Consider the following 22586-nt stretch of genomic DNA (forward strand, 5'->3'; position numbering starts at 1 on the left):
CAAATAAAATAAATTTTTTTCTTTATGTTTGTGTACTAGAGGTGCTAAAATATTAACCAAGTCTGCAAATGTCATGCACAATGAAACCATTTATAAATATTAAAACATTTAAAATACATATTTGTATCAAAATCTGGTTAATAAAAACAGCAGATGTAATAAATCATTAAGACAATATCACTAAGAAAAAATAAAATATAAAATACCATACTTTCAAAAAAAAGCAGGAAGAGAAAGAATAGATTAAGATATTCAGGTATAATTTGATTGTTTTCATCCCAGAATTTATAAATATTAGAACAAACTGTATCATTAGCTATAATAAAAATATTACAGGTAAAAAAAGGTTAATTTTCTTGCAATGACTTTAAATCACTGTTTTCCTTCCAATCCATAAGATCTATTCTGTCATATGCAGACAAGGCCAAACTGAAATAAAACAATGCAAGTACATACCATCCAATCAACAAAGAGATAAGAGAATCAGAAACAGGGTACAAAATTACAAATGCCTCACAATCCAATCAAAGTTGGATTTCTATATCCATATTCACTGTCGAAGAGGTAAAACATCAACTCAGATTTTGCTCTATAAAAACAAGTTGGACAGGACTCTGAGTATCTGTACTGGAATGTGTACTAGAATAAAGAAAATTTATATTTAAAAGCTTACAAGACACTTGTTCTATTACAAAGACATGTTCTGGTATTCAAGTGCAGTGTTTTTGTAAAGTACTTTATTTCCATTAGCATTACAAATTTTTGTTCTTCAGCAAATCAGCAAGAGAATAATGGCATAAATCAATATACTCTTCACAGAAACTAATATTAGGTCATTTATTATAGAAAAGAACACTAGAATCTCAGCTAAAGGTGTATCAGGCATTTCCATTTGAACATCATTTTTTTTAAATGAATGTGTCGCAGGTTGAATCAGTGTTTTCTTTTATAACAGAGTCTTCATAGCCTTAAGTATATACAACTTTCAAAGCAGATGGTAAGTGAACATCTCTAAGAAAGTCAGTTATGCCTCCTAGGGGCCTTGCCACCAACTGCAACTCTAAGAGAGGTAATGAATTTCTGCACTGAAGGTTTGGAGATAGGGAGAGACTTGTCAATGAGAAAAGTGGGACATGATGAAAGAACTAAAGTTACTTCAAAGCCTTTCAAGCCCAGCAGTTTTGCTCAGGGTCCTAAGAGAGGGCCAGGTGAAAAGTCCCAGACTGGATGGACTCCCCCATCTCCTCACTGCTATACAAGGGACATGTGATTTAATTTCCTTGTGCCTCACTCCTTGCTTTGTTCCACAAAATGGCAAACTGTCATGGGGTTCCTAGTGACATCCTGAGCGCAGACTGTTGGCTCCATTGTTAGAGGACCGCTTGTGCAGAGAGTTCCCTGGCAGCAGGAAGTGACTTCATCCTGCGGAGTTCCTAATGTACAGAATTAACTTGATTACAGGAAGGTTTCTGTTTATTACTTAGAAGTCAAGTCTAAATAACCAATCCATCCAGGAATACTTTCATTTTTAACTTGCTACACTTTATTACTCTAATGTTCAAGACTTATTAAAAAGATAAAAGAAAAATCACGAGAATATTAAATGTTACCTCAAAGAACCCAAGTCACATGGAACGAATTTTCCTTTTAGATAGTCGTGACTGATTAAGAACAAATTTCATTGTTATTCCATTAGGTTAGTGGCCAAATATAGATAAGTAGAACAGTTTAATGCTGCTAAATACATGATCAGTCTAGAGCGCTTAAAATTAAGCTCAATAGCTCTGACACTCTGGAAGAAAAAAGAGGAACAAATCCCTCAGGTCCCAATGAAACACTGCAAACAGATACAACATGGATACAGTGTGCTTTGCATAATATACTTTGTCTTAGACAAACCCTTTCTGCCTTATGATATAAAATATCACACAGAAGTACTTTTCATATACATCACTCAGTCATAATTTAATACTTTCCCCTTCTAATGACAATGCATAATCATTTCCAATTGGCTTTGTGAACAGTGTAAGACAACCATTACAAGTATTTTCGAAGAAATCTCATTCTTTACTTTCAAATAGTTCACAAAACAGGCCTTATAAAAGGGGTATTTTAGAATGATTGAGTTCTTCATGAGCAACTTTCCCATTCTTTCACCAATTAGAATATTCTTGCTCAAAAAGAAAAGACACCCAGAATGCCACAAAGGACGTAGGAAAGTAGACCAGCAAGCAGAAAGTGAGGAGCCAGCAGGGACAGCACAAGGTGTTTACCTAAAGCTTAGGTATATTTTCATCAGAGAGCGCTTGTTCTTAGCCAGTTTACTCTTAATTTACATTTAACTCAAGCTTGGTTGCCTGGCATCCACACCCCCACAACACTAGAAACAGCAAATTCGCAATCAGGGTAAAAGCTGTTAGAGGTGAGATGCAGTAGCCCAACAGCAATAAAAATTGGTAACAATTACTAGACAATTAAAAAAAGAAGAGGAAGGAAAATTGGTTAAAAAAAACCATAAGCAATGTAAGAGGCATATCCATCTGGGCACTTTTCCATTCAAATAAAGAAGTATAATCTCTTCAGTAAGCAAGTGGTGGTAATTTTACAGCACGGGCCAAAACAGCAACTCCGCCTGAGTAGATGTTGAAAAAGCCAGAGACTTTTTGAAATATTTCAACAAAAAAATTGATATAGTTTTAAAAATAACCTGAGCATCTAGTCATTTAAAAACCCTTAGTCATCTAGAAAACCATTCCTTAAAAACAACTATCTCAGAGAATTGCAAATATCAAGGCATATCTAAAAAGAGAAGAATGCTGTATAGTTTAAGGCCTTTGGGTGAGGGAAAGACTCACATCATGTTTATCAAATCCCCTCCTATCCTTTCCCCCACCCTCTTCCTACGAACAAACCGTAAAAATATCAGCCTACCAAAGAATACAGTAATATTTAAATTGTTTTTACCAGCTACAATATCCTTTCCAACTCCCTCTGTTACATACAGTTTCATCTTACCTTCTTGTATAGTGTTGGTCCATCCACATTTGTGCTCAGAATGACCACTACTTTATCATCATCAGAAAAGTGACTTCGATTCCAGGTTAAAATAGGTACTACAGTGTGGCTTGTTCAAAGTCAAACCCAAAACATTTACTAAGAGTGTCTTTCATTGAACAAAGAAATCCTATTCTGTTTCCAAGGGGGATAAAAAGACGAGCCTAACCCTGGTAACCTTAACACAAAAGGAAGCTAAAAAGGCAGGGACTCGATAAGAACAAAGGATTGTGCTTTCTGATGACATCAATACGTATTAAACACGATGTGTTACACATCCTTCTATCAATATCTGAGGTGATAAATTTGCAAATTAATACTATGTTGGCCATAAATGCATACAATTACAACGGCACCCTCTTTAGAAGAGATTTTGATTTATATAATGGTGGTGACTTTTACGTGTTTAATGTTTCTGAAACTAAAAGAGGAGATGAGCCCCTGTGAGCAGGCAGAATACAATGTACGAGAAATAATTACGCTTGTGACCTCATGCCCTGTAAGGTCACTCTGCGTCGCAGGCCAAAGGAAATCAGGAAGCATCAGCATTTGCCTCAGAGTCGTCATTGACTGAAATGAAGGGCAAGTGTGGGCACATTTCATAAACCAGCGGGTGCCTGACCTCATAAAAAAGTCAATTCTCAAAATGCTACATGCAGAATGTCACAAATAGGACATACATAAAATTGGGTTCTGCCAAACAGCTTCACTTCAAAATAAATCTGAGACAACTCATAACATTTATCTTCACCGGAACTGTAATACAAAAGTTTCAGAAAATAACATTTATCCCTATTTATTAAGTTGGTGCAAAAGTAATTGCAGTTTCTGCCACTCCTTTTAATGGCAAAAACTGCATTTACTTTTGCACCAACCTAACAGTAAAAATAACCAGTAAAAATGTTTTAAAGTGTTATTGAAACATAAAACCAACAAACATGCTAAAGACTGAGGACTCAGACAAGATTTATAATATTTCTGTAAGTCAGTGTTACAAGAATATATGCAGTAATTATTATTTAAGTCCATTACCATTAAAATAGGAATCACAATGCATTTATCCACAAATTATCCATCAGAAACTAAGCAGCAAAAGTTTATATACTCACAATATTTTAAGAGGATAAGATAATGTTTCCTGACTGGTTCAAGAAAAGAGCACCGTTATCTGAAGCAAAATTTTCATAGCACTCAATTACTACTTGATGTTTTTTTGGAGATGGAGTCTTGCTCTGTCCACCCAGGCTAGAGTGCAGTGGCCTGATCTCAGCTAACTGCAACCCCCGCCTCCTGGGTTCAAGCAATTCTCCTGCATCAGCCTCGCAAGTAGCTGGGACTACAGGTGCACGCCACCACACCCAGCTAATTTTTTGTATTTTAGTAGAGACAGGGTTTCGTGTTGCCCAGGCTGGTCTCAAACTCCTAAGCTCAGGCAATCTGCCCACCTCAGCCTCCCAAAGTGCTAGGATTACAGGCATGAGCCACCACGCCTGGCCAGGACTTGATTCTTATAACAATCTGTGAGCTGGCTTTTCAGTTAAGACAGATTAGTGCTCCTTTTTCTTCCTCAGTCGTCTCCAGTCTCCTGCCAGAATCCCTGGGCAATATAAATTAAAGTGAATTCTGAGGCAGTGGCAATGAAGAGAACAAAGCTACAGAAACCAACATAGAAAAGGAAAGGTACAGCTGGCCAATATTCTGTACTTGTATTATGCGCTTTACATAAAAAGTTTACAAAGGGTTTCTCATTTAATGCTGTCATGTGTCCTGAGAGCCAGGTATGGTGGTGGGCACCTATAGTTCCAGCTACTTGGGAGGCTGAGGCAGAAAGATCCCTTGAGCCTAGGAGTCCAGCCTGGGCAACACAGCAAGACCCTGTCTCTTAAAAAAAAAAAAATAACCCTGAGAAAAGCAACTGGCCCATTGTTTCCTTACATTCTCAAACAAACCTGCGAAAGGCTTATTGCATAATGTACCTAAATATAATATAGAAAATCCCAGCAAGACCAGATGCCTTATCATCTTACTCGCAGCCCAATCACTTACTGACTAAAGAAGAGATAGTTAACACCCACCTTAAACTTAAGCTTTCAGATGAAGTACTATCACAGTCCATCAGCCCAGTATGCCATTCTGCTCTTCAGGTAAGAGCATTTTCTGAGTTTCAGACAAATATGTAATAAAAGGACTTTTAGACAAAGCTCGATTCTAAGTTGGGAGCGGCCAATATTGCTAAGGAATTATTGTGTTTTGTAAAATGCCTAGAATTATTAAATTATAAGAAAATATCTGATGAGTGGTCTATTTATCAGATATATTTTTTAATATTTTGCCTATTTTTATGATTAAGAAGATTCCTATGCTAGAAACGGGTTTTGCATTTCTAAAGCAATACTTTACAATGTAACTTGCCACAATGAACATCTCAAACATTAATGACAATGGTAGAGGCGATTTCAGTACAAGCACGTGGATGGCAGGCGTGGGCTGTCTACCAGCTGGCTCCATAACCTTTTGATCCCTTCGGACAGCAAATCTGTTCAACAGCCCTATGTGGTCATTCCTCATTTGTTGTATGCTTTCTTCTCCTTTCATACGTTCAGAATCCCTGCTCCCTTAGCTTGACACCCTTTGATTAAAATAGAAAGCTCACACTAAAGCAAACTAAAACGACTTTTACACTCAATGTAAAAGTTCCAGAAAAGATTAATGTATTATATCAAGAGTTGTCAGTGCATGATGTTTCAGTTACAAGTAAAATGTATGTTTATCTTTCACTAAAAAAAAAAAAAATTACAATAAATGACAAGATCAAAGTTTTAAGTAAGCCAGCAGTTAGTTAATATATGAAGTACTCGGCTACTATAATTAAATATAAAAGACAACATAAATACAAAATTTAAACATCCAACATAACACATAAATAGAAAGGTTCAAATATGACATAAGAACAGCTTACTTTACACTTATTTAAACAGTAATGAGACCTATATCAAAGAGTAATTTTCTTAACAATTTTTTTTGACTCCATTTTGTTGTTAAACATAACTTGGCTGCAAGCTAAATAACTATTTATTCTCCCACCTTCACCCCCATTTCAATCCAAGTATGCCAGAGTAAGCAAGATGGAATAAACAGTGGTTAATGTACTTTCTCACTTATAAGTGGGAGCTAAATTCTGAGTACACAACGGCATACAGAGTGATATAATAGATTATGGAGACTCAAAATGGGGAAGGAGGAGGAGGGGTGAGGGATAACAAGACTACATATTGGGTACAATGTTCAGCAATGCGCACCTTTACCCTTCAGGTAAAAGGGGGCACTAAAATCTCAGACTCTACCACCTTACACTTCACTTCATCCACGTAACCAAAAACCATTTATACACCAAAAGCTATTGAAATAAAAATATATATATTTTTTTGAGATGGAGTTTTGCTCTTGTTGCCTAAGCTGGAGTACAATGGCACCATCTCGGCTCATTGCAACCTTCACCTCCTGGGTTCAAGCAATTCTCCTGTCTCAGCCTCCTGAGTAGCTGGGATTACAGGCAGCTACCACTACACCTAGCTAATTTTGTATTTTTAGTAGAGATGGGGTTTCTTCATGTTGGCCAGGCTGGTCTCAAACTCCTGACATCCGGTGATCCGCCCACCTCGGCCTCCCAAAGTGCTGGGATTACAGGCGTGAGCCACCATGCCTGGCCAAAAAATAATTTAAAAAAAACAATGGTAGATACGAGAATAAGTATTGGAGTCCATCACTTAGTAATGGAGGGAACTGCAGAAAATTCTTTAATCTTTCCTGGCTTCCATTAACTCAACTGAAAGAAAACAAAATGCTGGGAGGCAGAGGCAGGGTGTGATGGCAATAGTGTGCATTTTACAAGGTTACTGTAATGGTTAAATAACATAACACAGACCGGGTACTTAGCAGCAAAGTCTGATACAGAGAAAGTGTCCAATTAATGTAGGAATTATTTTACTTATATTTTATTCTCTCTGGGCCTAACAGACCTCTTGCCAAGCAACATACACAGTTGTGGCACGGTTACAGGGAGTAATCTGTGGCTACATCATGCTCTTTAACCTTGTAGCTAACTGATTCTCTTCTTCCCAGGAATAAAATAAAATGGCATCCACTACAATTGCTAATGGCATCTCTTTTTCCAAACCTTTTTCTCTTTCAAGAATATAACCTTGTATTAATCTTTGCTTATAAAGGTCTAAGAAAACACCAATCAGTGATCAAGGCTTAGCAATTATCTTTAATTCTACCCTATCTACATTTAGGTCTGGATCCCATAACCTCCCTTCTGCAATAGCCTCCCAGCTACTTATTCTACTTTTATCAATTCCTCTACTTCACAGTAGTCCATTCTAAATAAAGATGTCTTAAAAGCATGTCTTAATATTTCCTTAATAGCATTCTCCTTCTAAAAACATTCTTCAGTGATTTGCCATTGTCTATTTTCACCTTCAACCAACTCTGTAAGTACTACAGTCATAGGTGATCCTTAACTTTGAGGATCTTGTATTCAATAAATTTTATGATTAGCTGATCGTCTAACTCTATTTTCTGGAATATTATAAAGTTAATGTCCATAAATTATGAACAAAGAATACTTTTTTTTTTTTTTACACACAAGGTTGTCAGGGGAGTTAACAGAGGGTGAATCTCATCCCTTAGGCTTCTAAAGTTAGAGGTCAGAGCCTAGATCCCATCAAGACCTAGATAATGGGAGATGACCCCAATCTAGCAAGTGGGTTCAGATGCCAGGCAGCCAAAAACAGTTATAGATGACCACTACCGGAAGTGACCTAAATACACACATTAGGTGCATTATAGCAGGACTATGCCCTAAAAGAACTGGGCAAATATATTCTTGAACAACGAATACTTTTTCCACACTACCTTCTCATATACTCAAAGACAGAGCTCTTTTCATCCCAATCCTATTTTTTTTGAAAGTTATTTTTTTATATTCTGGAAATTTTAAAATCTACACATATTTTTAAAAGAATCTTAAGCCTAATACCTTACATAGGGTCCATGTGTCTAGATGCCCTGTGTTTTTTTTAACTTCATTTGCTTTATTAAAATAGAAAAAATTTCCAGTAAGCAAATGACAACCTATATTCACCGAGTAAATATTTTATTGCTCAAACAATTAAGAATTTTAACTGGAGCTGTTAATATGCGATATTTTGGTTATATGTGAAATATATTTTTGCATTTTTATAAAGTATTCAACACATGAATCATGCTTACTGTGGGCTAGGAATTGTTCTATGCACTTAACAAAGATTAACGCATGCCACACACATAATAATCCTATAAAGTCCTATTATCATCTTTATTTCAGCTGCGATAAAACTGAGACTAAGAAAGCTTAAGAAAAGTGCCCAAGGTCACATGCTTGATTAAACATCCCCTATAGTCACCATTGGCAAAGATATGGTAGAGTTAAACCAGCTGTAACAGTTATAAGTCCTTCTGAATTTTGTTTTCATTTTCCTTCTTGTACAATAATATACTGTCCATCTGGATATATGTAATGAGTACTTCATTACCAAGAATAACTGGTATTGGTAAAGGGTCATTTAAAATGAGTCCACTTAAAACCCAGGCCAAATTTTCATAATAAAGAGTTTTTTTTTTAACTTTCATTAAGACTTTATCTTTCAAAATTGAAACTAATTTATAATGAATATAATTTAGTCACTTAACAGAGACCTTCAAAAATTTCTTTAGTAACTAAATTTTTTTTAGAAAAATACAAAACAAACCAAATGAACTGGAAATGAGTATGCTCTCTCTGGGAAGAAAAAAAATGATAACAAAATACAACTTTTTTCCAATGTGCATTCAACGTAACATAATTACAAAGGTTTTATTTTGCAAAAGAATATTCAAAACATTTCAACAGTTTTTCTAACCTTTTCAAATTATACCCTAAGAGATCTATCCATCAAAATCCTTTCCAATTTTCTCTTGCTAAATAGTGCACGAGTCTAACTCTCTACTAGATCTTTGTTTTTTAAGGATTCACAATTCCAACTTCAACTAGCAAGAGAATCTGCCTTGTATCTGAACTTACATATCAGCAGATCAATATCTAACAAGCTGGCACCCAAAAGCATAATAATGCAATGGGCAGAGGCACATGTTAGTTTTAGAATCGGATATTTGATGGGGAATTTTATAAGAAGTCAGTTCATTAATGAATATTTTGATATAGACAACCATTGCCTTTTGTTTTTTAAAGCAAGTTAAAAACTACAGAGATTCAGAAAATAATAAAGCAGAATTTGAGTATCCGTTCTTTTCACTTTAAGGTTAAAGACTCACTTTTATTGATGGGTAGTAGCATATATGTGAGTATAGGTCCTTTTTCTACATATGCCTGCAAAGCTTTGGAAAGAAACATGAGCACTCTTACGTGATATGACGTGGTCTATGTACTGAGGTAGGTAAGGAGCCCAGGCATCGATGGCTTCCTTCCTTCCTGCCTGCTCAATTCTTCTCAGTTCTGCTAGAAGCAGGGCCTGCGCGGCTTCTCTCACCTAAGACCATAGACCCAAACGTAAAAGCAGAAAGTGAATTAGTTGAGGAGGTATTTATAAACTAGAAAATTTATAATGAAGCTAGAAAGCATAAAAACCATATTTACATGAAAAAAAACTATTAACTGAATCAGTTAACTATTTAAAAATTAGATGCTAGCAAATCAAAGACATTTTAATTAATGATTTCATTGAAAAATATTTTAACACTAATGGAAAGAATTAGGTTTCAACAGTTTAATCATCTTTGGGGTTAAGACTTCATTTTCCAAAGCATTCTTGAACTTTAATGTAGCATTTTACTTTTAAAATTTCTATATTAACATTATCATTAAGCCACTGTAAGAGCTATTAAATTTGGGGTTTTTTTTAGCTTGAAGAAACTTAACCTTATCTATTTAATTTCTTTATGTTATATATACTAAGTAGATATTATTTATACAAATATGTATAAATTAACATGATTCACGTATACCTAAGACACATTTAAATAATTTGTTTTTGACAAATAGGTAAATATATTCCTGTATAAAGGTGTAACTTCTTTTAGTTCTATAGAGGAAATCACTTTTCAAAATTATATACATTTTTCTTTCAATGTGGCATACAACTTTTATTTTGCAGTTTTGATTTAGTTTTATTTTGGCAAAAAAGCCACAGGCATGAAGTCAAAAAAGCTAGTCAATTATTAAGTGATGTACCAACTTATTAACTCTTTTTTTTTTTCTGAGACCAAGTCTTGTCCTGTCGCCCAGGCTGGAGTGCCATGGCATGATCGTGGCTCACCGCAGCTTCCACCTCCCAGGCTGAAGTGATTCTCATGCCTAAGCCTCCCCGAGTAGCTGGGTCTATAGGCATGTGCCACCATGCTCTGGCTTTTTTGTATATTTAGTAGAGACAGAGTTTCGCCACATTGCCCAGGTCTCACCCGCCTGGGACTCTCAAAGTGCTAGGATTACAGGCTTGAGCCACCACACCTGGTCTATTAATTGTTTATAATTGAAAAGATAACTCAGCAGCATCTAAATAAGAGTTCCAGTAAAAAAGCAGCATCTAAATAAGAGTTCCAGTAAAAAAGTTGTTTTTAAGTCTAAGTGACATCTGAAGTGAATTCAAAATAGTAGTCAATGAAAACCCATGAAAATATTAGTACTGTGCGGATACCACTTAAGTTGAGGGAAGAAAGTCCAGGAAAGAAGTATATTACTTGTACTTATATTTGGAAAATTAAGAATCCTGAATAATATAAACTGCTACGGCTATACAGGTCAAACGCCATAATAAGAAAAATCTTTATTAAACATTTCCAAGTCCTTGGTAATATTATATTCCAACTAATATTCAATGCAGAATAAGGCCATTAACACAAAATGATGGCTGCTATTTATTGAGATCCTACCATGTGTCAGGCTCTGTACTTTCCGTTTTACTTGCATCATCTGATTTGATAATGACAGCAATCTCATGAGGAATATATTATTATCCTCACTTTACAAATGAGCTTTAAATAGGTTAAGTAAATTGCCCAGGGTCACAAAGTTAATAATTGGTGGCACTGATATTTAAATCCAGGTCTCTTCTAATTCCAAGGCCTCCTTTTACAGTAACAGTACCTTTCATTGAAATATGGCTATTCAATTAGAATTTATGTGATGATACTGAGTGTGTATTTCTGGGGGAGGCAGGTTTATGTATTTTTTTATGCAAGTGTGTGTATGATCTGTACAGAAACCGAACTTAAAAGCTCCATAAAGTATACAAGACTATCAAACAGTCACAGAATTATTTTAAAAGTAAACAAATAAACCAGCTGGAACATTACTGGTTGGTACAAAAGTTGAAAAAGAAAACGTAAGTCATGAATCCACATTTTCTATCACATAATGAACAAATTATAAATCAGATAAACATTAATCATTTTTGTTTCAAGTTTACGACCAATGCATTTTTAATATTTTTGTTTTTTATCTTTATCACCTCAGCATTACCTCCAAGCATCGATCTTGCCATCTTCGGGCCAGCATCTCCAGAAGGGGAGGCCTAAATTTATCCAATCCCAATAGGTCTGGCAGCATAACACAGTGCATAGCAGCTAACTGACTCCAACCTGTCAAAAAATGTCATATGTTAAAAACACTTTAAACATTTTGGCATTCCCTAGAAGTTCTTTATGTAAGTATACCAAAAACAAAAAAAGGCAGATATGCTAAGTTATATTACAAATGATTTCAATTTAATAGTAGACATTTTGTAAAAGGAATTATACTAAATGTATTTCATCCCTAAATCATGTAATTGGTGCCTATAAGAATTTTCAACATCTTAAAACAAATAAATTTCCACAGGAAGTATATCCAAATTCACAAGAAAAACATACTTCTTAACAGTCCCTCTAAAATAAAACATATATTAAAGAATGGTAAAACACAGAAATAAAGACATATCAGAGCAATAGACTTGAAATCAGTCAGTTAAAAGGGTATTCACACAGATATCCAAAGATAGGTTTATGTCACTTAAGGCGCTCTGTGTGTTACTATTGTTCAGCCAAAAGGGATGTTCTCCCTTTTTGTCAGAGGACCTCTCATTAAGGTACTTACTGACCCCTTTTCTTACAAAATGAATCAGTTATTTCATCACTATCATAACTGATATAAGTAACATAACTTAAAATTCTGAGAGAGAAAAATGAATTCAGACATTCCACAAAATAAAAATCTGACGATTCAAAAATTTACAAAATCTTAAACATGGTTAAACCTAATCTATGGGAATAAAAGTTACTTTTTCTAAAATTCGAATTCACAATATGGAACTTGATTATAGGAAAAAAGATAAATACTGTATGCCAGTGCAATATTTAAAAGTATTAGGTAACAGACATGCTCAAATAGTCACTTCAACCCTATTTTAAAGGTATGTGAAAAATATATATACAATAAATGCCTCTTATCAAATTATAGATGAGGCCACTATTAACCCATGAAAATTACCAATACCTCCTAGGGATAATAAAGACAAGTTATCAAGGATGGCTGCAAACTGTCTGCTATCATATTACAAGGTGAAATATCTGTGAACACAGAATTTTAGCAAATCAGTGTTTTGAAATAATCTGAACTGTAATCTTCTTGAAATAATGACAAAAACCTTACCATAAAACTTTAAATAATTATTGGAATTGTTAAAGGGAGTGAGTGAGTGAGAGAGGGAGAGAGACTGACAAGCCACTTATCTAAAGATTCTTCCTTTTAGTGAGGAAATTCTCATCAACTATCATAGTAATAAACATGTCATTACATTACTTAAGGTGATGGGAACATATTTTAGATTATAACTTACAACAGAGGGAGATATACTTTATATATACATGTATGTATATACCTAGCCATTTCCTAAAGTATTTCAATGTTTCATATAAGTATAAAGTACATTCATGAGCTAAATTTTAGTATGATGATGATTCTCACCAAAGCCCAAAATCCAACAGTGTATTTTTGAATTAACAAATATTGTAACAAATGTGACCCTAATTATTTTTGCTAAAATTCAGTCTTAACATACAAACCTTAGTACAGTTCTATGACAAGGAAACCAAAAATAAAATTATACTTTTAAGTCCTCATGTTTTCTTTCCAAAGGAGTGGTACTTGCTACATGGGCTCTGTACTTTATAGACATTGCAACGTTCCTTCCATTTGAATGGACTAGTAATATTGCTTTTTCATGAAGAGCCAGGTCTTCCTGTTATAGTTTTGATTTTGAAAATTTCTTCCTTTTTATATTATGCAAAGTGTTAACTACAAACACAATGAAGACACTGGATTTAACTCAGAGCTCATATGTTTCATTAAGCTTCCAGGCAGTACAAATACTACTAGAAAGTCTTATCGAATAAAGGTTTGTAGATCCAATTCCCATTTTCAGAGCTCCAACAATACTTTTGACTTGTGTTATCCCACAGAGATAATATGGTGCCCAACTACACCTTAAATACTGAAATAATGAATTTTTGCCTGAGCCTAAAACAGAAAACTAGAAGAACAGGTAAATTCCTATCGGTCTATAATTACTGATGCCAATAATCAATCTGAAGACTTTTCCAATGAGAATGTTAATTAAGAGACTCCCTAACAACTCCCTCTAACTAGCATACACAACCGTGTAAAGAGAGCAAAGTGTGTCTGTCACCAAGTAATGATACATAAAATAAATTCATTAGCTCTAATGCCAGAGATCACATGGCAAACATCAATCCACCTTTAACACTGACTTTACATCAAAGATTGGCATATTTGCACTTTAACAGTTTTTTAGATTATAGGAAACATGGTTTATACCAGCCAGGGGTAACGTTACATTTTTATAACTGGCTCTTGTCATTGACGCTAGCAAATAAAGTCATAAAATGGGAACTTCAGAATCTCATACATAACAAAGCAGATGAATGCATAACTCAGATAAAAAGAACATGTCTGTTAGAATAAAGCACAGATTGAGAGAAAGTTGTTAGGAAGTTGAGAGAGATACCTTCATTTACTAAGAAACAGGTATGTAAAGCAGGAGCAGAAACAGGGTCAGAGCCAGAGTGATCAGCATCAGACCGAGCGGAAACGACAGGTGCAGCGACTTGCAGAGGAAAAGAGAAGAAATAAAGAGGAGAGAATTGAAGTACAGCAGTTTCTGAAAAAAAGCTTAGTATTAGTGAAGAATGAAAAACAAAGTTGGCAAAACAGAGAATGTGGAACTGAAACGATGTTTTCATCAGAAGGGCATGATCATTAAAGATTACAGCAGAAAAATGATATATTTTATTGAACAGTAATCACAATATAGTTCAAATTCCTCTTAAAGTGAAAATCTAATATTCTGATAAATGTATTGACTAATACAAAACATAGCTCTAAAACAACTAAAGCCATAATGAAAAAAATGACATTAAAAATTAGTAAAATGTTATTCAATTTTTAAAATGTATCACTTAATGAAAAAGCTTTATGTTGGTTTTCATACTGTGGGTTACATTTTTCGAATAGTTTATTCTCTGACATTATGTGTAAATTATTTTTAAATTTACAAACCAATATTCACTGAGATCACTTCTACTTTTCACACTTTTATGAAAACCCAATTTAAAATATTCCAACTTGCAAAGAATATATATACCATGTTTAACTCTTATTACAAGAATCCTAACAAGTTCATTCATTGAAGTGTTTTTTAAAAATTATTTTAAAATGCCTCATACACTAAAAAAGGTTTTATGAATTTTATAATTCTTATCGAGGTACCAATTCACTCCCTACCCACCCCCAATAAAGTTATGTTGCCAAGAAAATGTTTCAGCTTAAATTATCATATGAAAAAGCAAAGGGACCGTATGGCACACACATTCTACAACTGGAGGTCAATGTTAAGATTTAGAGGTCACCATTTGACACTTCCTTCCTATGGAGAAATTACCATATGTCATGCACAAGCATCTTCAAATTAATCCCTCTCCTTTCTTCTGTCATTGAATAGCAATAGGTTTGGGCTCCTGAACAGATTAAGCATTGTCTACTGAATGATATGTTTGCTTTTCATGCAGTGAAGTTCTTTTGTGACAACAGGACAGCTGCATGAAAACAACGTTTTCATAATTTCCACACGAATGCATCATAATGTCAATCAGGCACGTGTGAGGTAAACAGCAGAACCAAAAGCAGTCCATGAAAAGTGACACAAAAAGAAACTCACTCCATAAACCCTGAGCAGCACATCTTGCACAAATGAAAGTTTCATCTGGGAAATTCTAATTCTTATTATAAGAGATCCGGTTTTTGTTCCTTATGATATTACAATTATTTTATAATGTTATACTTACAAAGAAATAGAGCTGCTTTTAATTCTGTATTTCATAAAATCTATAAACTCCATTACAAAGTAATCTTGCAAAAAATCCCAAATATTTTTATATTCCATGGAATAATTTTTTTACTTTTCATTTTTAATTACAAATTCAGTGATTATGACCTATAAATTATTCATCCTCCATGCAAAAAGTTGGTAAGCCTTGGTAGCAAGGAGCAAATTTTCAGGTTTTAGTTTTTGTTCTATCAAAATGTTCCTCTGGTGGCTTGAATTATGACTTTTCTATAATTTCATTTTTTCAAAAATGGGGAGAAATTATTATCCCTGGAAAGGCTGTGTTAATTTTATATGGTTTTACCCTTAATTCTGAAAGGACAATACAATGAGAGGGTGAGGAAATTCAATACAAATGAATAAAAGTTTAGGATTGAGTAGTCATTACCCTAACATAGGTCAAATAAGTAGTGGGATTGTTTCCTATAAGGAACGAATGTAAAAGGAAACTAGAAACGTTACTGGCAGAAGTGCTAGAGTAAGCATACGTCTTAATACAATATTGTTCAACATATATAACTATTTTTAAGGAAAGAAAAAACAGATCCTGGGTATTGTATTTTTGAAGTCATATTTAAATGACATTTCATTTAGAAAAAAAGCCACTGACACTCTTCCTTTAATAAATTTTGTGGGCACTAAAATAAATCAGAAAATACTGTAATAGAAATCAAGGAATCAGATCTACTATGCTTTCAAAATCTCTGCATCACCACCAAAAAATATTTTATTCACACTACCTCACAAATGAAATGGCAAACTCTAGAGCACTTTCATAATTCATCAAGAAATTAAACTCTGCTACAGCTTTTACAACTGCCTATATAAAAAATCAGCAAGTAGCAGAAAAAAATTACTTCCAAAAAGCTCGATTTAATAAATAATAAATCTGAGGTTTCATAGGGCACTGAATATGAAAGATTTATACTGTAAAACACCATCAAACATTTGATTTCTTAACAGTAAAGCTACTATGTCACCTATTAATTTGCTTCTCTCATTAAGGATTAGCAAAACATAAGGGAAAACAGTTTTAGCACAGCTTCAACATAGTGACAGAACTAACACAGTGCCATTATTTTATCTGAACCTCTTTCAAATGCTTACTCTCATTAGACAGGTGAAGATAAACCTGTGTGACAACATGTACATGCACACATCTGCCCCAGCTTCCCCTTAAACAGCACATTCATACATACTCAATATATACAACATCCCTAGATTCTGCTTCTGAACAGGTATGTTTCAGTTTTTAATTGAAATCTGATTCTAAGCTACACTTAAATTTGATTCTAAACCACTCCCACTGTGATATTAAAAGTATTTTATAGGACAGAAAGTTAAGGTACTTCGAGTGGCAAGTGCTCCATACATATTGTTCTAAATCTCGTTACCTCCTATCACACATACACAAATAGCCCTTTTCAATACATTTTTCAGAGAAAAAAATTTACAAAGTACAAAAAATGTGATGCTTAAAAAACTAAGTTTAAAAGCTTAATACTAATAAAAAGAATAAAATTAGTTACTGATGAGTCCTTTTAAAGTATTTCACGGTAATCATGATATCATGGGGAAGGTGGGTGAGGGGAGAGAAGGAGGAAGAGAAGAAAGAAAACATGAAAAAATTACAAGAAACTTCGTAGAATTAACCACCATATACTTAACATAAAGGCATTCGTCACTAAGTCTGCATCTAGTCCAGATATTATACAGCAACAATTGCCTTTTTAGAAGTTTTCCTTTGTGTTAATATTATGTTTTAGGTAGATGGGCATTTTAGCCATCTTTTAAATCAACAGGAAACATTAGGATAAATCATTAATTCAGCTTTCATTGCCTCTTTTTTAATGCCTGACTTTTTGAGGTACAAAACTAGGTAAAGCAACCACCTGTTTGGTTAAGCATAATATATCTTATCTTCAATGCTTTATGCAATTGCCATAATTAATGCACTAACTTTGCTATGAATGCAAAATTGGCAAGGAAACTCTAATTCTCCTAATTCCTTGTTATCTGAAAAATTCCCATTCGATATTTCCTAATGCCAAAAAGATTACAAAATCTATACCAATACATTTAACTATTATCATGACTAGAAGATTAGAAAACAAATACATTAGTAATGATCAAAAAAGCTTCCTCTTTAAAGAAAGGAAGGCTGCAACCTTGTATGTGTAGTAATCATAAAGACTGTGTCTTAGAGCCCCATTATAATGCTATCCTTTAGCATAACACCACCAGATGCAGATAAAAACAAAAGTGCCTCATTAGGGGTCCTATTACTATTTCAGGAACCCTACCTCATTAAACTAATCAGCAAAATATGCCCGATGAGCTAGAGTTATTTTGTTATTATACAAGAAGGCATTGAACTTTAATTCTGCATATTTTAATATGTCCAATAGAATTGGCAGCTCATGCAAGATGTATGGCAATAATATAAGCACAGTTTTAATAAGTCAAACAGTATCAAAAAGCTCATTTTGAATATAGGATTCCACTACCCCATCCCCATGTATGGCTCCTGAGAGGAAATTATTTTCAACCATTTAAAATATTGGAGGGAAATAGGGGAGGGACAGCGGGGGGTGGGGAGTTGGGGAGAGATAGCATGGGGAGAAATGCCAGATAAGGGGAGGAAGGCAGCAAATCACACTGCCACATATGCACCTATGCAACAATCTTGCATGTTCTTCACATGTACCCCAAAACCTAAAATGCAATAAAAAATAAAATTAAATAAATAAATAAATAAAATGGGTCCCAGTGCTTTGGGAAGCTGAGGAAGGAGAATTGCTTGAGGCCAGGAGTTTGATAACCCAGACAACATAGCAAGACCCCCTCCCCATATCTAAAAAATATTTGTTTAAAAAATTAACCAGGTATGGTGGCACACTTCTGTAACCCCAACTACTTGGGAGGAGGCTTAAGTGGCAGAATCACTTGAGCTCAGGAGTTTGAGGTTACAGTGAGCTATGTTGCACCAAATGAGACCCTATCTCAAAAACACAGAAAGAAAAAGAAAATTAAGTTCATCCATCTTAAGCGTAGTCATGACTCAGCTACACTATTCTTCCACTTTCTCATCTCTATTCAGATCAGTAGCAATTAAAGGACAAATTTTAGAGACATGTATTGTGTCTCACCTTACAGAGTGATTTTTAATGGACAAATGCATGTGATTGACTGATTGTTTTTATTGCATGTAAACATAACATGTCTAAACGATGTAAACATAAGATAGATTACCTGTTAAGGATATGTGTATTAAATTCAGCAATATCTCTCAGCAATTCACAAAAAGGCTATGATTCCTGGGTGTTCTGTCACTTGAATAAGTTTAGGAACATTTGCCCCAATTGTCCCTATGTCTACTCTTCCATTTTTTTTTCATTCTCTTCCAGACCCCAACCCCACCCTTATTCTCTTCTCGCTCCCCAGAGCACCCTTCTGAGCTGAAGGCCTTCGACATGCATCTTTTCCGTGTTCACAACCCTTCTTTCTGCCTCAGAGGCACTCTTCCCCATGTCTGCTCTCCCACCCTCTGCCACCTCCTTGAAACTATGTGTGATTCCCTTTTCTCCTTAGTATCTTTCATCTCCTTTTCTCCTTGGTGTCTTTTATCTCCTCTTCTCTGTGGGATCCTACTGCTGTAAAAGAGATTTATCCATCTAAGATGCTGAGAAGTTAAACTTCCCAAAAACTCTTTATCCAGCACTGAGACGTGGATCACCACCAACAATGTTTTAAGAAAAATGATCCAATGAATAATGCTCCTAGTCTTTGTTTAGCAACCTCTCCCACAACATCAAGCAGCATCCCACTTCAAGACATGAGGACCAAGGGTAGCCTGTCTGCCCCAATTCTTTTAGGCTAAGCTGCTGTGAAAGGATGTGCAGGCTAAGACTTCTTGGGTCTCAGGAGACTCTGAGAGCTACATCCTCAGTGCTCACATTGCCATGGTCACTTCATTGTGTAAATAAAGACAGCTGGGTCCTTCACCAAAACCAAATAAAATACTTGTTTTCTTCAAAGAAAAAAAAAAATTATATTTTCTCCCCATTTGCCTTCTTTTCTATGTACCTATTTCTAAGTTAAACCCTTCAACAGCTTCTCAATGATTTTCTACATAGCAGTATCATTTTCCCATGAACCATCTCTTCGGAAGCCATCTCACATCCCAGCTCATGTCTGCCACATGGCTGCCATCCCAAGACTTCCCTTCACTGTCATCCTGTCCGTTCTCCCTCAGTTCTCTCTTCAATGGGTTCCCCAGTTCCTGGGCCCCGTGCTTTATTTTTCCTTGGTTTACTTCTTTATTCTGATGGAGCACATCTTGTAAAACCTTGCTGAGAAAAGGTACTCAATATGGTAATAGTAATTTTTTAAGACTATGAGGCCTGGAATTACCATTATTCTGCCTTTTTATTTGACTGATAGTTTGCATTCAGAATTCTAAAAATGCAAAAATCATCTTTCCTCAAGGTTTTTTTTGTGAGACAGGGTCTTGTTCTGTCACCCAGGCTGGAGTGCAGTGATGTGATCACGGCTCACTGAAACCTCAACCACCCAGTCTCAAGCCATCCTCCTAACCTCAGCATCCCAAGTAGCTGGAAATACAGGTGCACACCGTCACAACCAGATGATTTGTTTTTGTTTGTTTGTTTGGTAGAGATGGGGTTTCGCCATACCACCCAGGCTGATCTCAAACTCTTGGATTCAAGCAATCCGCCTACCTCAGCCTCCCAAATTGCTGGGATTAAAAGCATGAGCCACCACGCTCCACCTTTCCTCCACATTTTTAAGAAACATACATCTTCTAACCAATCTCCATAGCCCTCTCTAGCTTAGGGTTACTATTAGGAAGGCCAATAACATTTTTACTCCTTATATATAACTAATGGAACTGTTAAAGTTAGTCCAAATGTTTCAAGAAACCATACAGAGAAAACAAACATCGTTTAAGTAGTATGATCAGGTAACAGATGTATTTGGAAACTAATGACAAAAGCAATTATATTAGCAGCTACGATAATTTCAAATGTACTACTTACACAATGTTAAAGTTTTTGTGGTACTGGTATTTCTAGACACTGCATTTCATAAATAAATTCCTATCTGAGTAGTTACTGCAGAGTTCTTGGGCATAATTGTTTGCATCAGTTGTTGTAGGGAATAAATGGAAAACGCAGAGGTAAGTGCATGGTATGTACTAAGTAAATACATTTAGTCATGTTACAAATTGATTAATACCATTCATCCTGGTGCTGATACAAACAATATATAAAATCCTTATTTAAGTGATGGACTCATTAATAATCTAGACCCTTTCCATTAGATAGGGAACCACCAAATGAACACATTTAGAAGCAATATAGAAATGCAATGTCCAAACATTCTTAGGAAAAAAAAAAGGGGAGGATATCCTTAAAACACCATAAAAGAAGAACACCAAAACTAGGGGCAATAGGGCAGTACAAAAGGTGCAGGCAGCAGAAAGGTAAGAACTTACCAGAGCAGAATGAATTAACAGCCCAAGAAGGCACTCTGACAAACAACAGGCACACAAGACAACACACAAAGGTGCTCATGTATCAGAAATGCAAAAAACACAGATGTGATGAAAACTTTACCTTGGTCTATAACTCATATCAAAAAGTCAAAAAACAGACAAAGTTTCTGTAAAAGGTCTCCCTCATTACCAACATCCAAGATAAACCAATGAATTCTCTAAGACCAAGAACCATGGGGAGAGAGTTCATTATTGTAAAAGATAAATTTATAACATAAACACCAACTTGAATTTGGTATATGAAGGCTATTAAAATTTTCTACTTCACTAAACACTAAATAAGTGACAATTACTATATGTCAGTATTGAGCTAAGCATACAAAAACACACGAAGATTAGACAAAGTATCTGCCCTCAAGGCACTCATTGTCTAGAAGAGCATATAATAACCAATTAAAATATTATCATAAATTGCACTCGTGTGGATTTTCTCCAATAGATATAAGCACCTTGAGGGCAGAGATTTGTCAGCCCTTATAGCTTCAGCACTAGTTATTGACATATTGACACTAGAAACATAAAGAGAAGGTTATCTATAGATGCATTCATTCAGTAAACATTTGCTGAGCTCCTTCTATCAGCCACTGTTTCAAGCACTTGGGATAAAACACTAAACAAAGCAGAAAAAAAAAAATGTCCCTATCCTTTGAGCTTCCACAGAAAATCAAATGGGTACACCAATTTAAAAAAATAAAGGCACAGAAGGTCAAGCCCACAAAATTTTAAGGGATTCTCAGATCCATTCCTTAATCTGATATATGGACTCTATGTTAAGCACAATTTATTTCTCTATAAATCCTGGAAAAGAATGGTGATTAAACTATTGGTTAATTTATGTAAATATTTCCTGAGATAATTTAACAATAACTACTTTTACTTCTAAGTTTAGACAACCTAAATTGAACCCATTTCTGAAAAATAAAATTGAAAGAACATAACATAATCTTAAACTTTACATCTTTAAATCATAATCTTAAACTTGCTTGGGTACCTCCCACTGAGTAAAAATGCAACTACTAAACAAAGATATGGTCACAATAAAGATAAGCACCAGAGACACAGACCAGAGCTTATGTCATGAGATTAATGAACAGAGAGATACAGTACCTTAGAATGTAAAACAGTCAGACATAGAGACAGAGGCTCACTTCTGTAATGGCAGCACTTCGGGAGGTCAGGGTGAGAGGATCACTTGAGCCCAGGAGTTCAAAACCAGACTGGGAAACACGGAGAAACTTCATTTCTACAAAAAATTTAACTGGGCATGGTGGCCTGTGACTATAGTCCCAGCTATTCAGGAGGCTGAGGCAGGAGGATTGGTTGAGCCCGGGAGGTTGAGGCTGCAGTAAGCCATGATTGCACCACTGTGGTACAGCCTACGTGACAGAGTGAAACTGTCTCAAAGGGAAAAAGAAGGCAGAAAAGCCTAATACTATGAGCAGATTTAGGGCTATATTTACCATGGATAGGTGTGGTTATTT

At 35.1% G+C, this 22586-nt stretch overlaps 1 protein-coding gene across 4 annotated transcripts in view; it reads right to left on the reverse strand.

Annotated features, from left to right (window-relative positions):
• Nucleotides 1-22586, reverse strand: part of WDR7 (WD repeat domain 7) — a 390653-nt gene that overhangs the window by 227422 nt on the left and 140645 nt on the right. For 3 of the 4 annotated variants that reach the window (XM_064379106.1, XM_012446431.2, XM_012446432.2), the window contains exons 17-19: nt 14154-14252; nt 11612-11730; nt 9500-9623 (exon numbers count right to left, since the gene is read on the reverse strand). In XM_064379106.1, coding sequence (XP_064235176.1) covers nt 9500-9623; nt 11612-11730; nt 14154-14252 — 342 coding nt within the window. The remainder of the gene's footprint in view (nt 1-9499; nt 9624-11611; nt 11731-14153; nt 14253-22586) is intronic. The other variant, XM_012446433.2, reaches the window with a different exon arrangement.

Source organism: Aotus nancymaae, unplaced genomic scaffold (assembly GCF_030222135.1).
Source record: "Aotus nancymaae isolate 86718 unplaced genomic scaffold, 86718_ANA_hifiasm-v0.15.2.pri h1tg000020l, whole genome shotgun sequence".
Lineage (NCBI taxonomy): Eukaryota > Metazoa > Chordata > Mammalia > Primates > Aotidae > Aotus > Aotus nancymaae.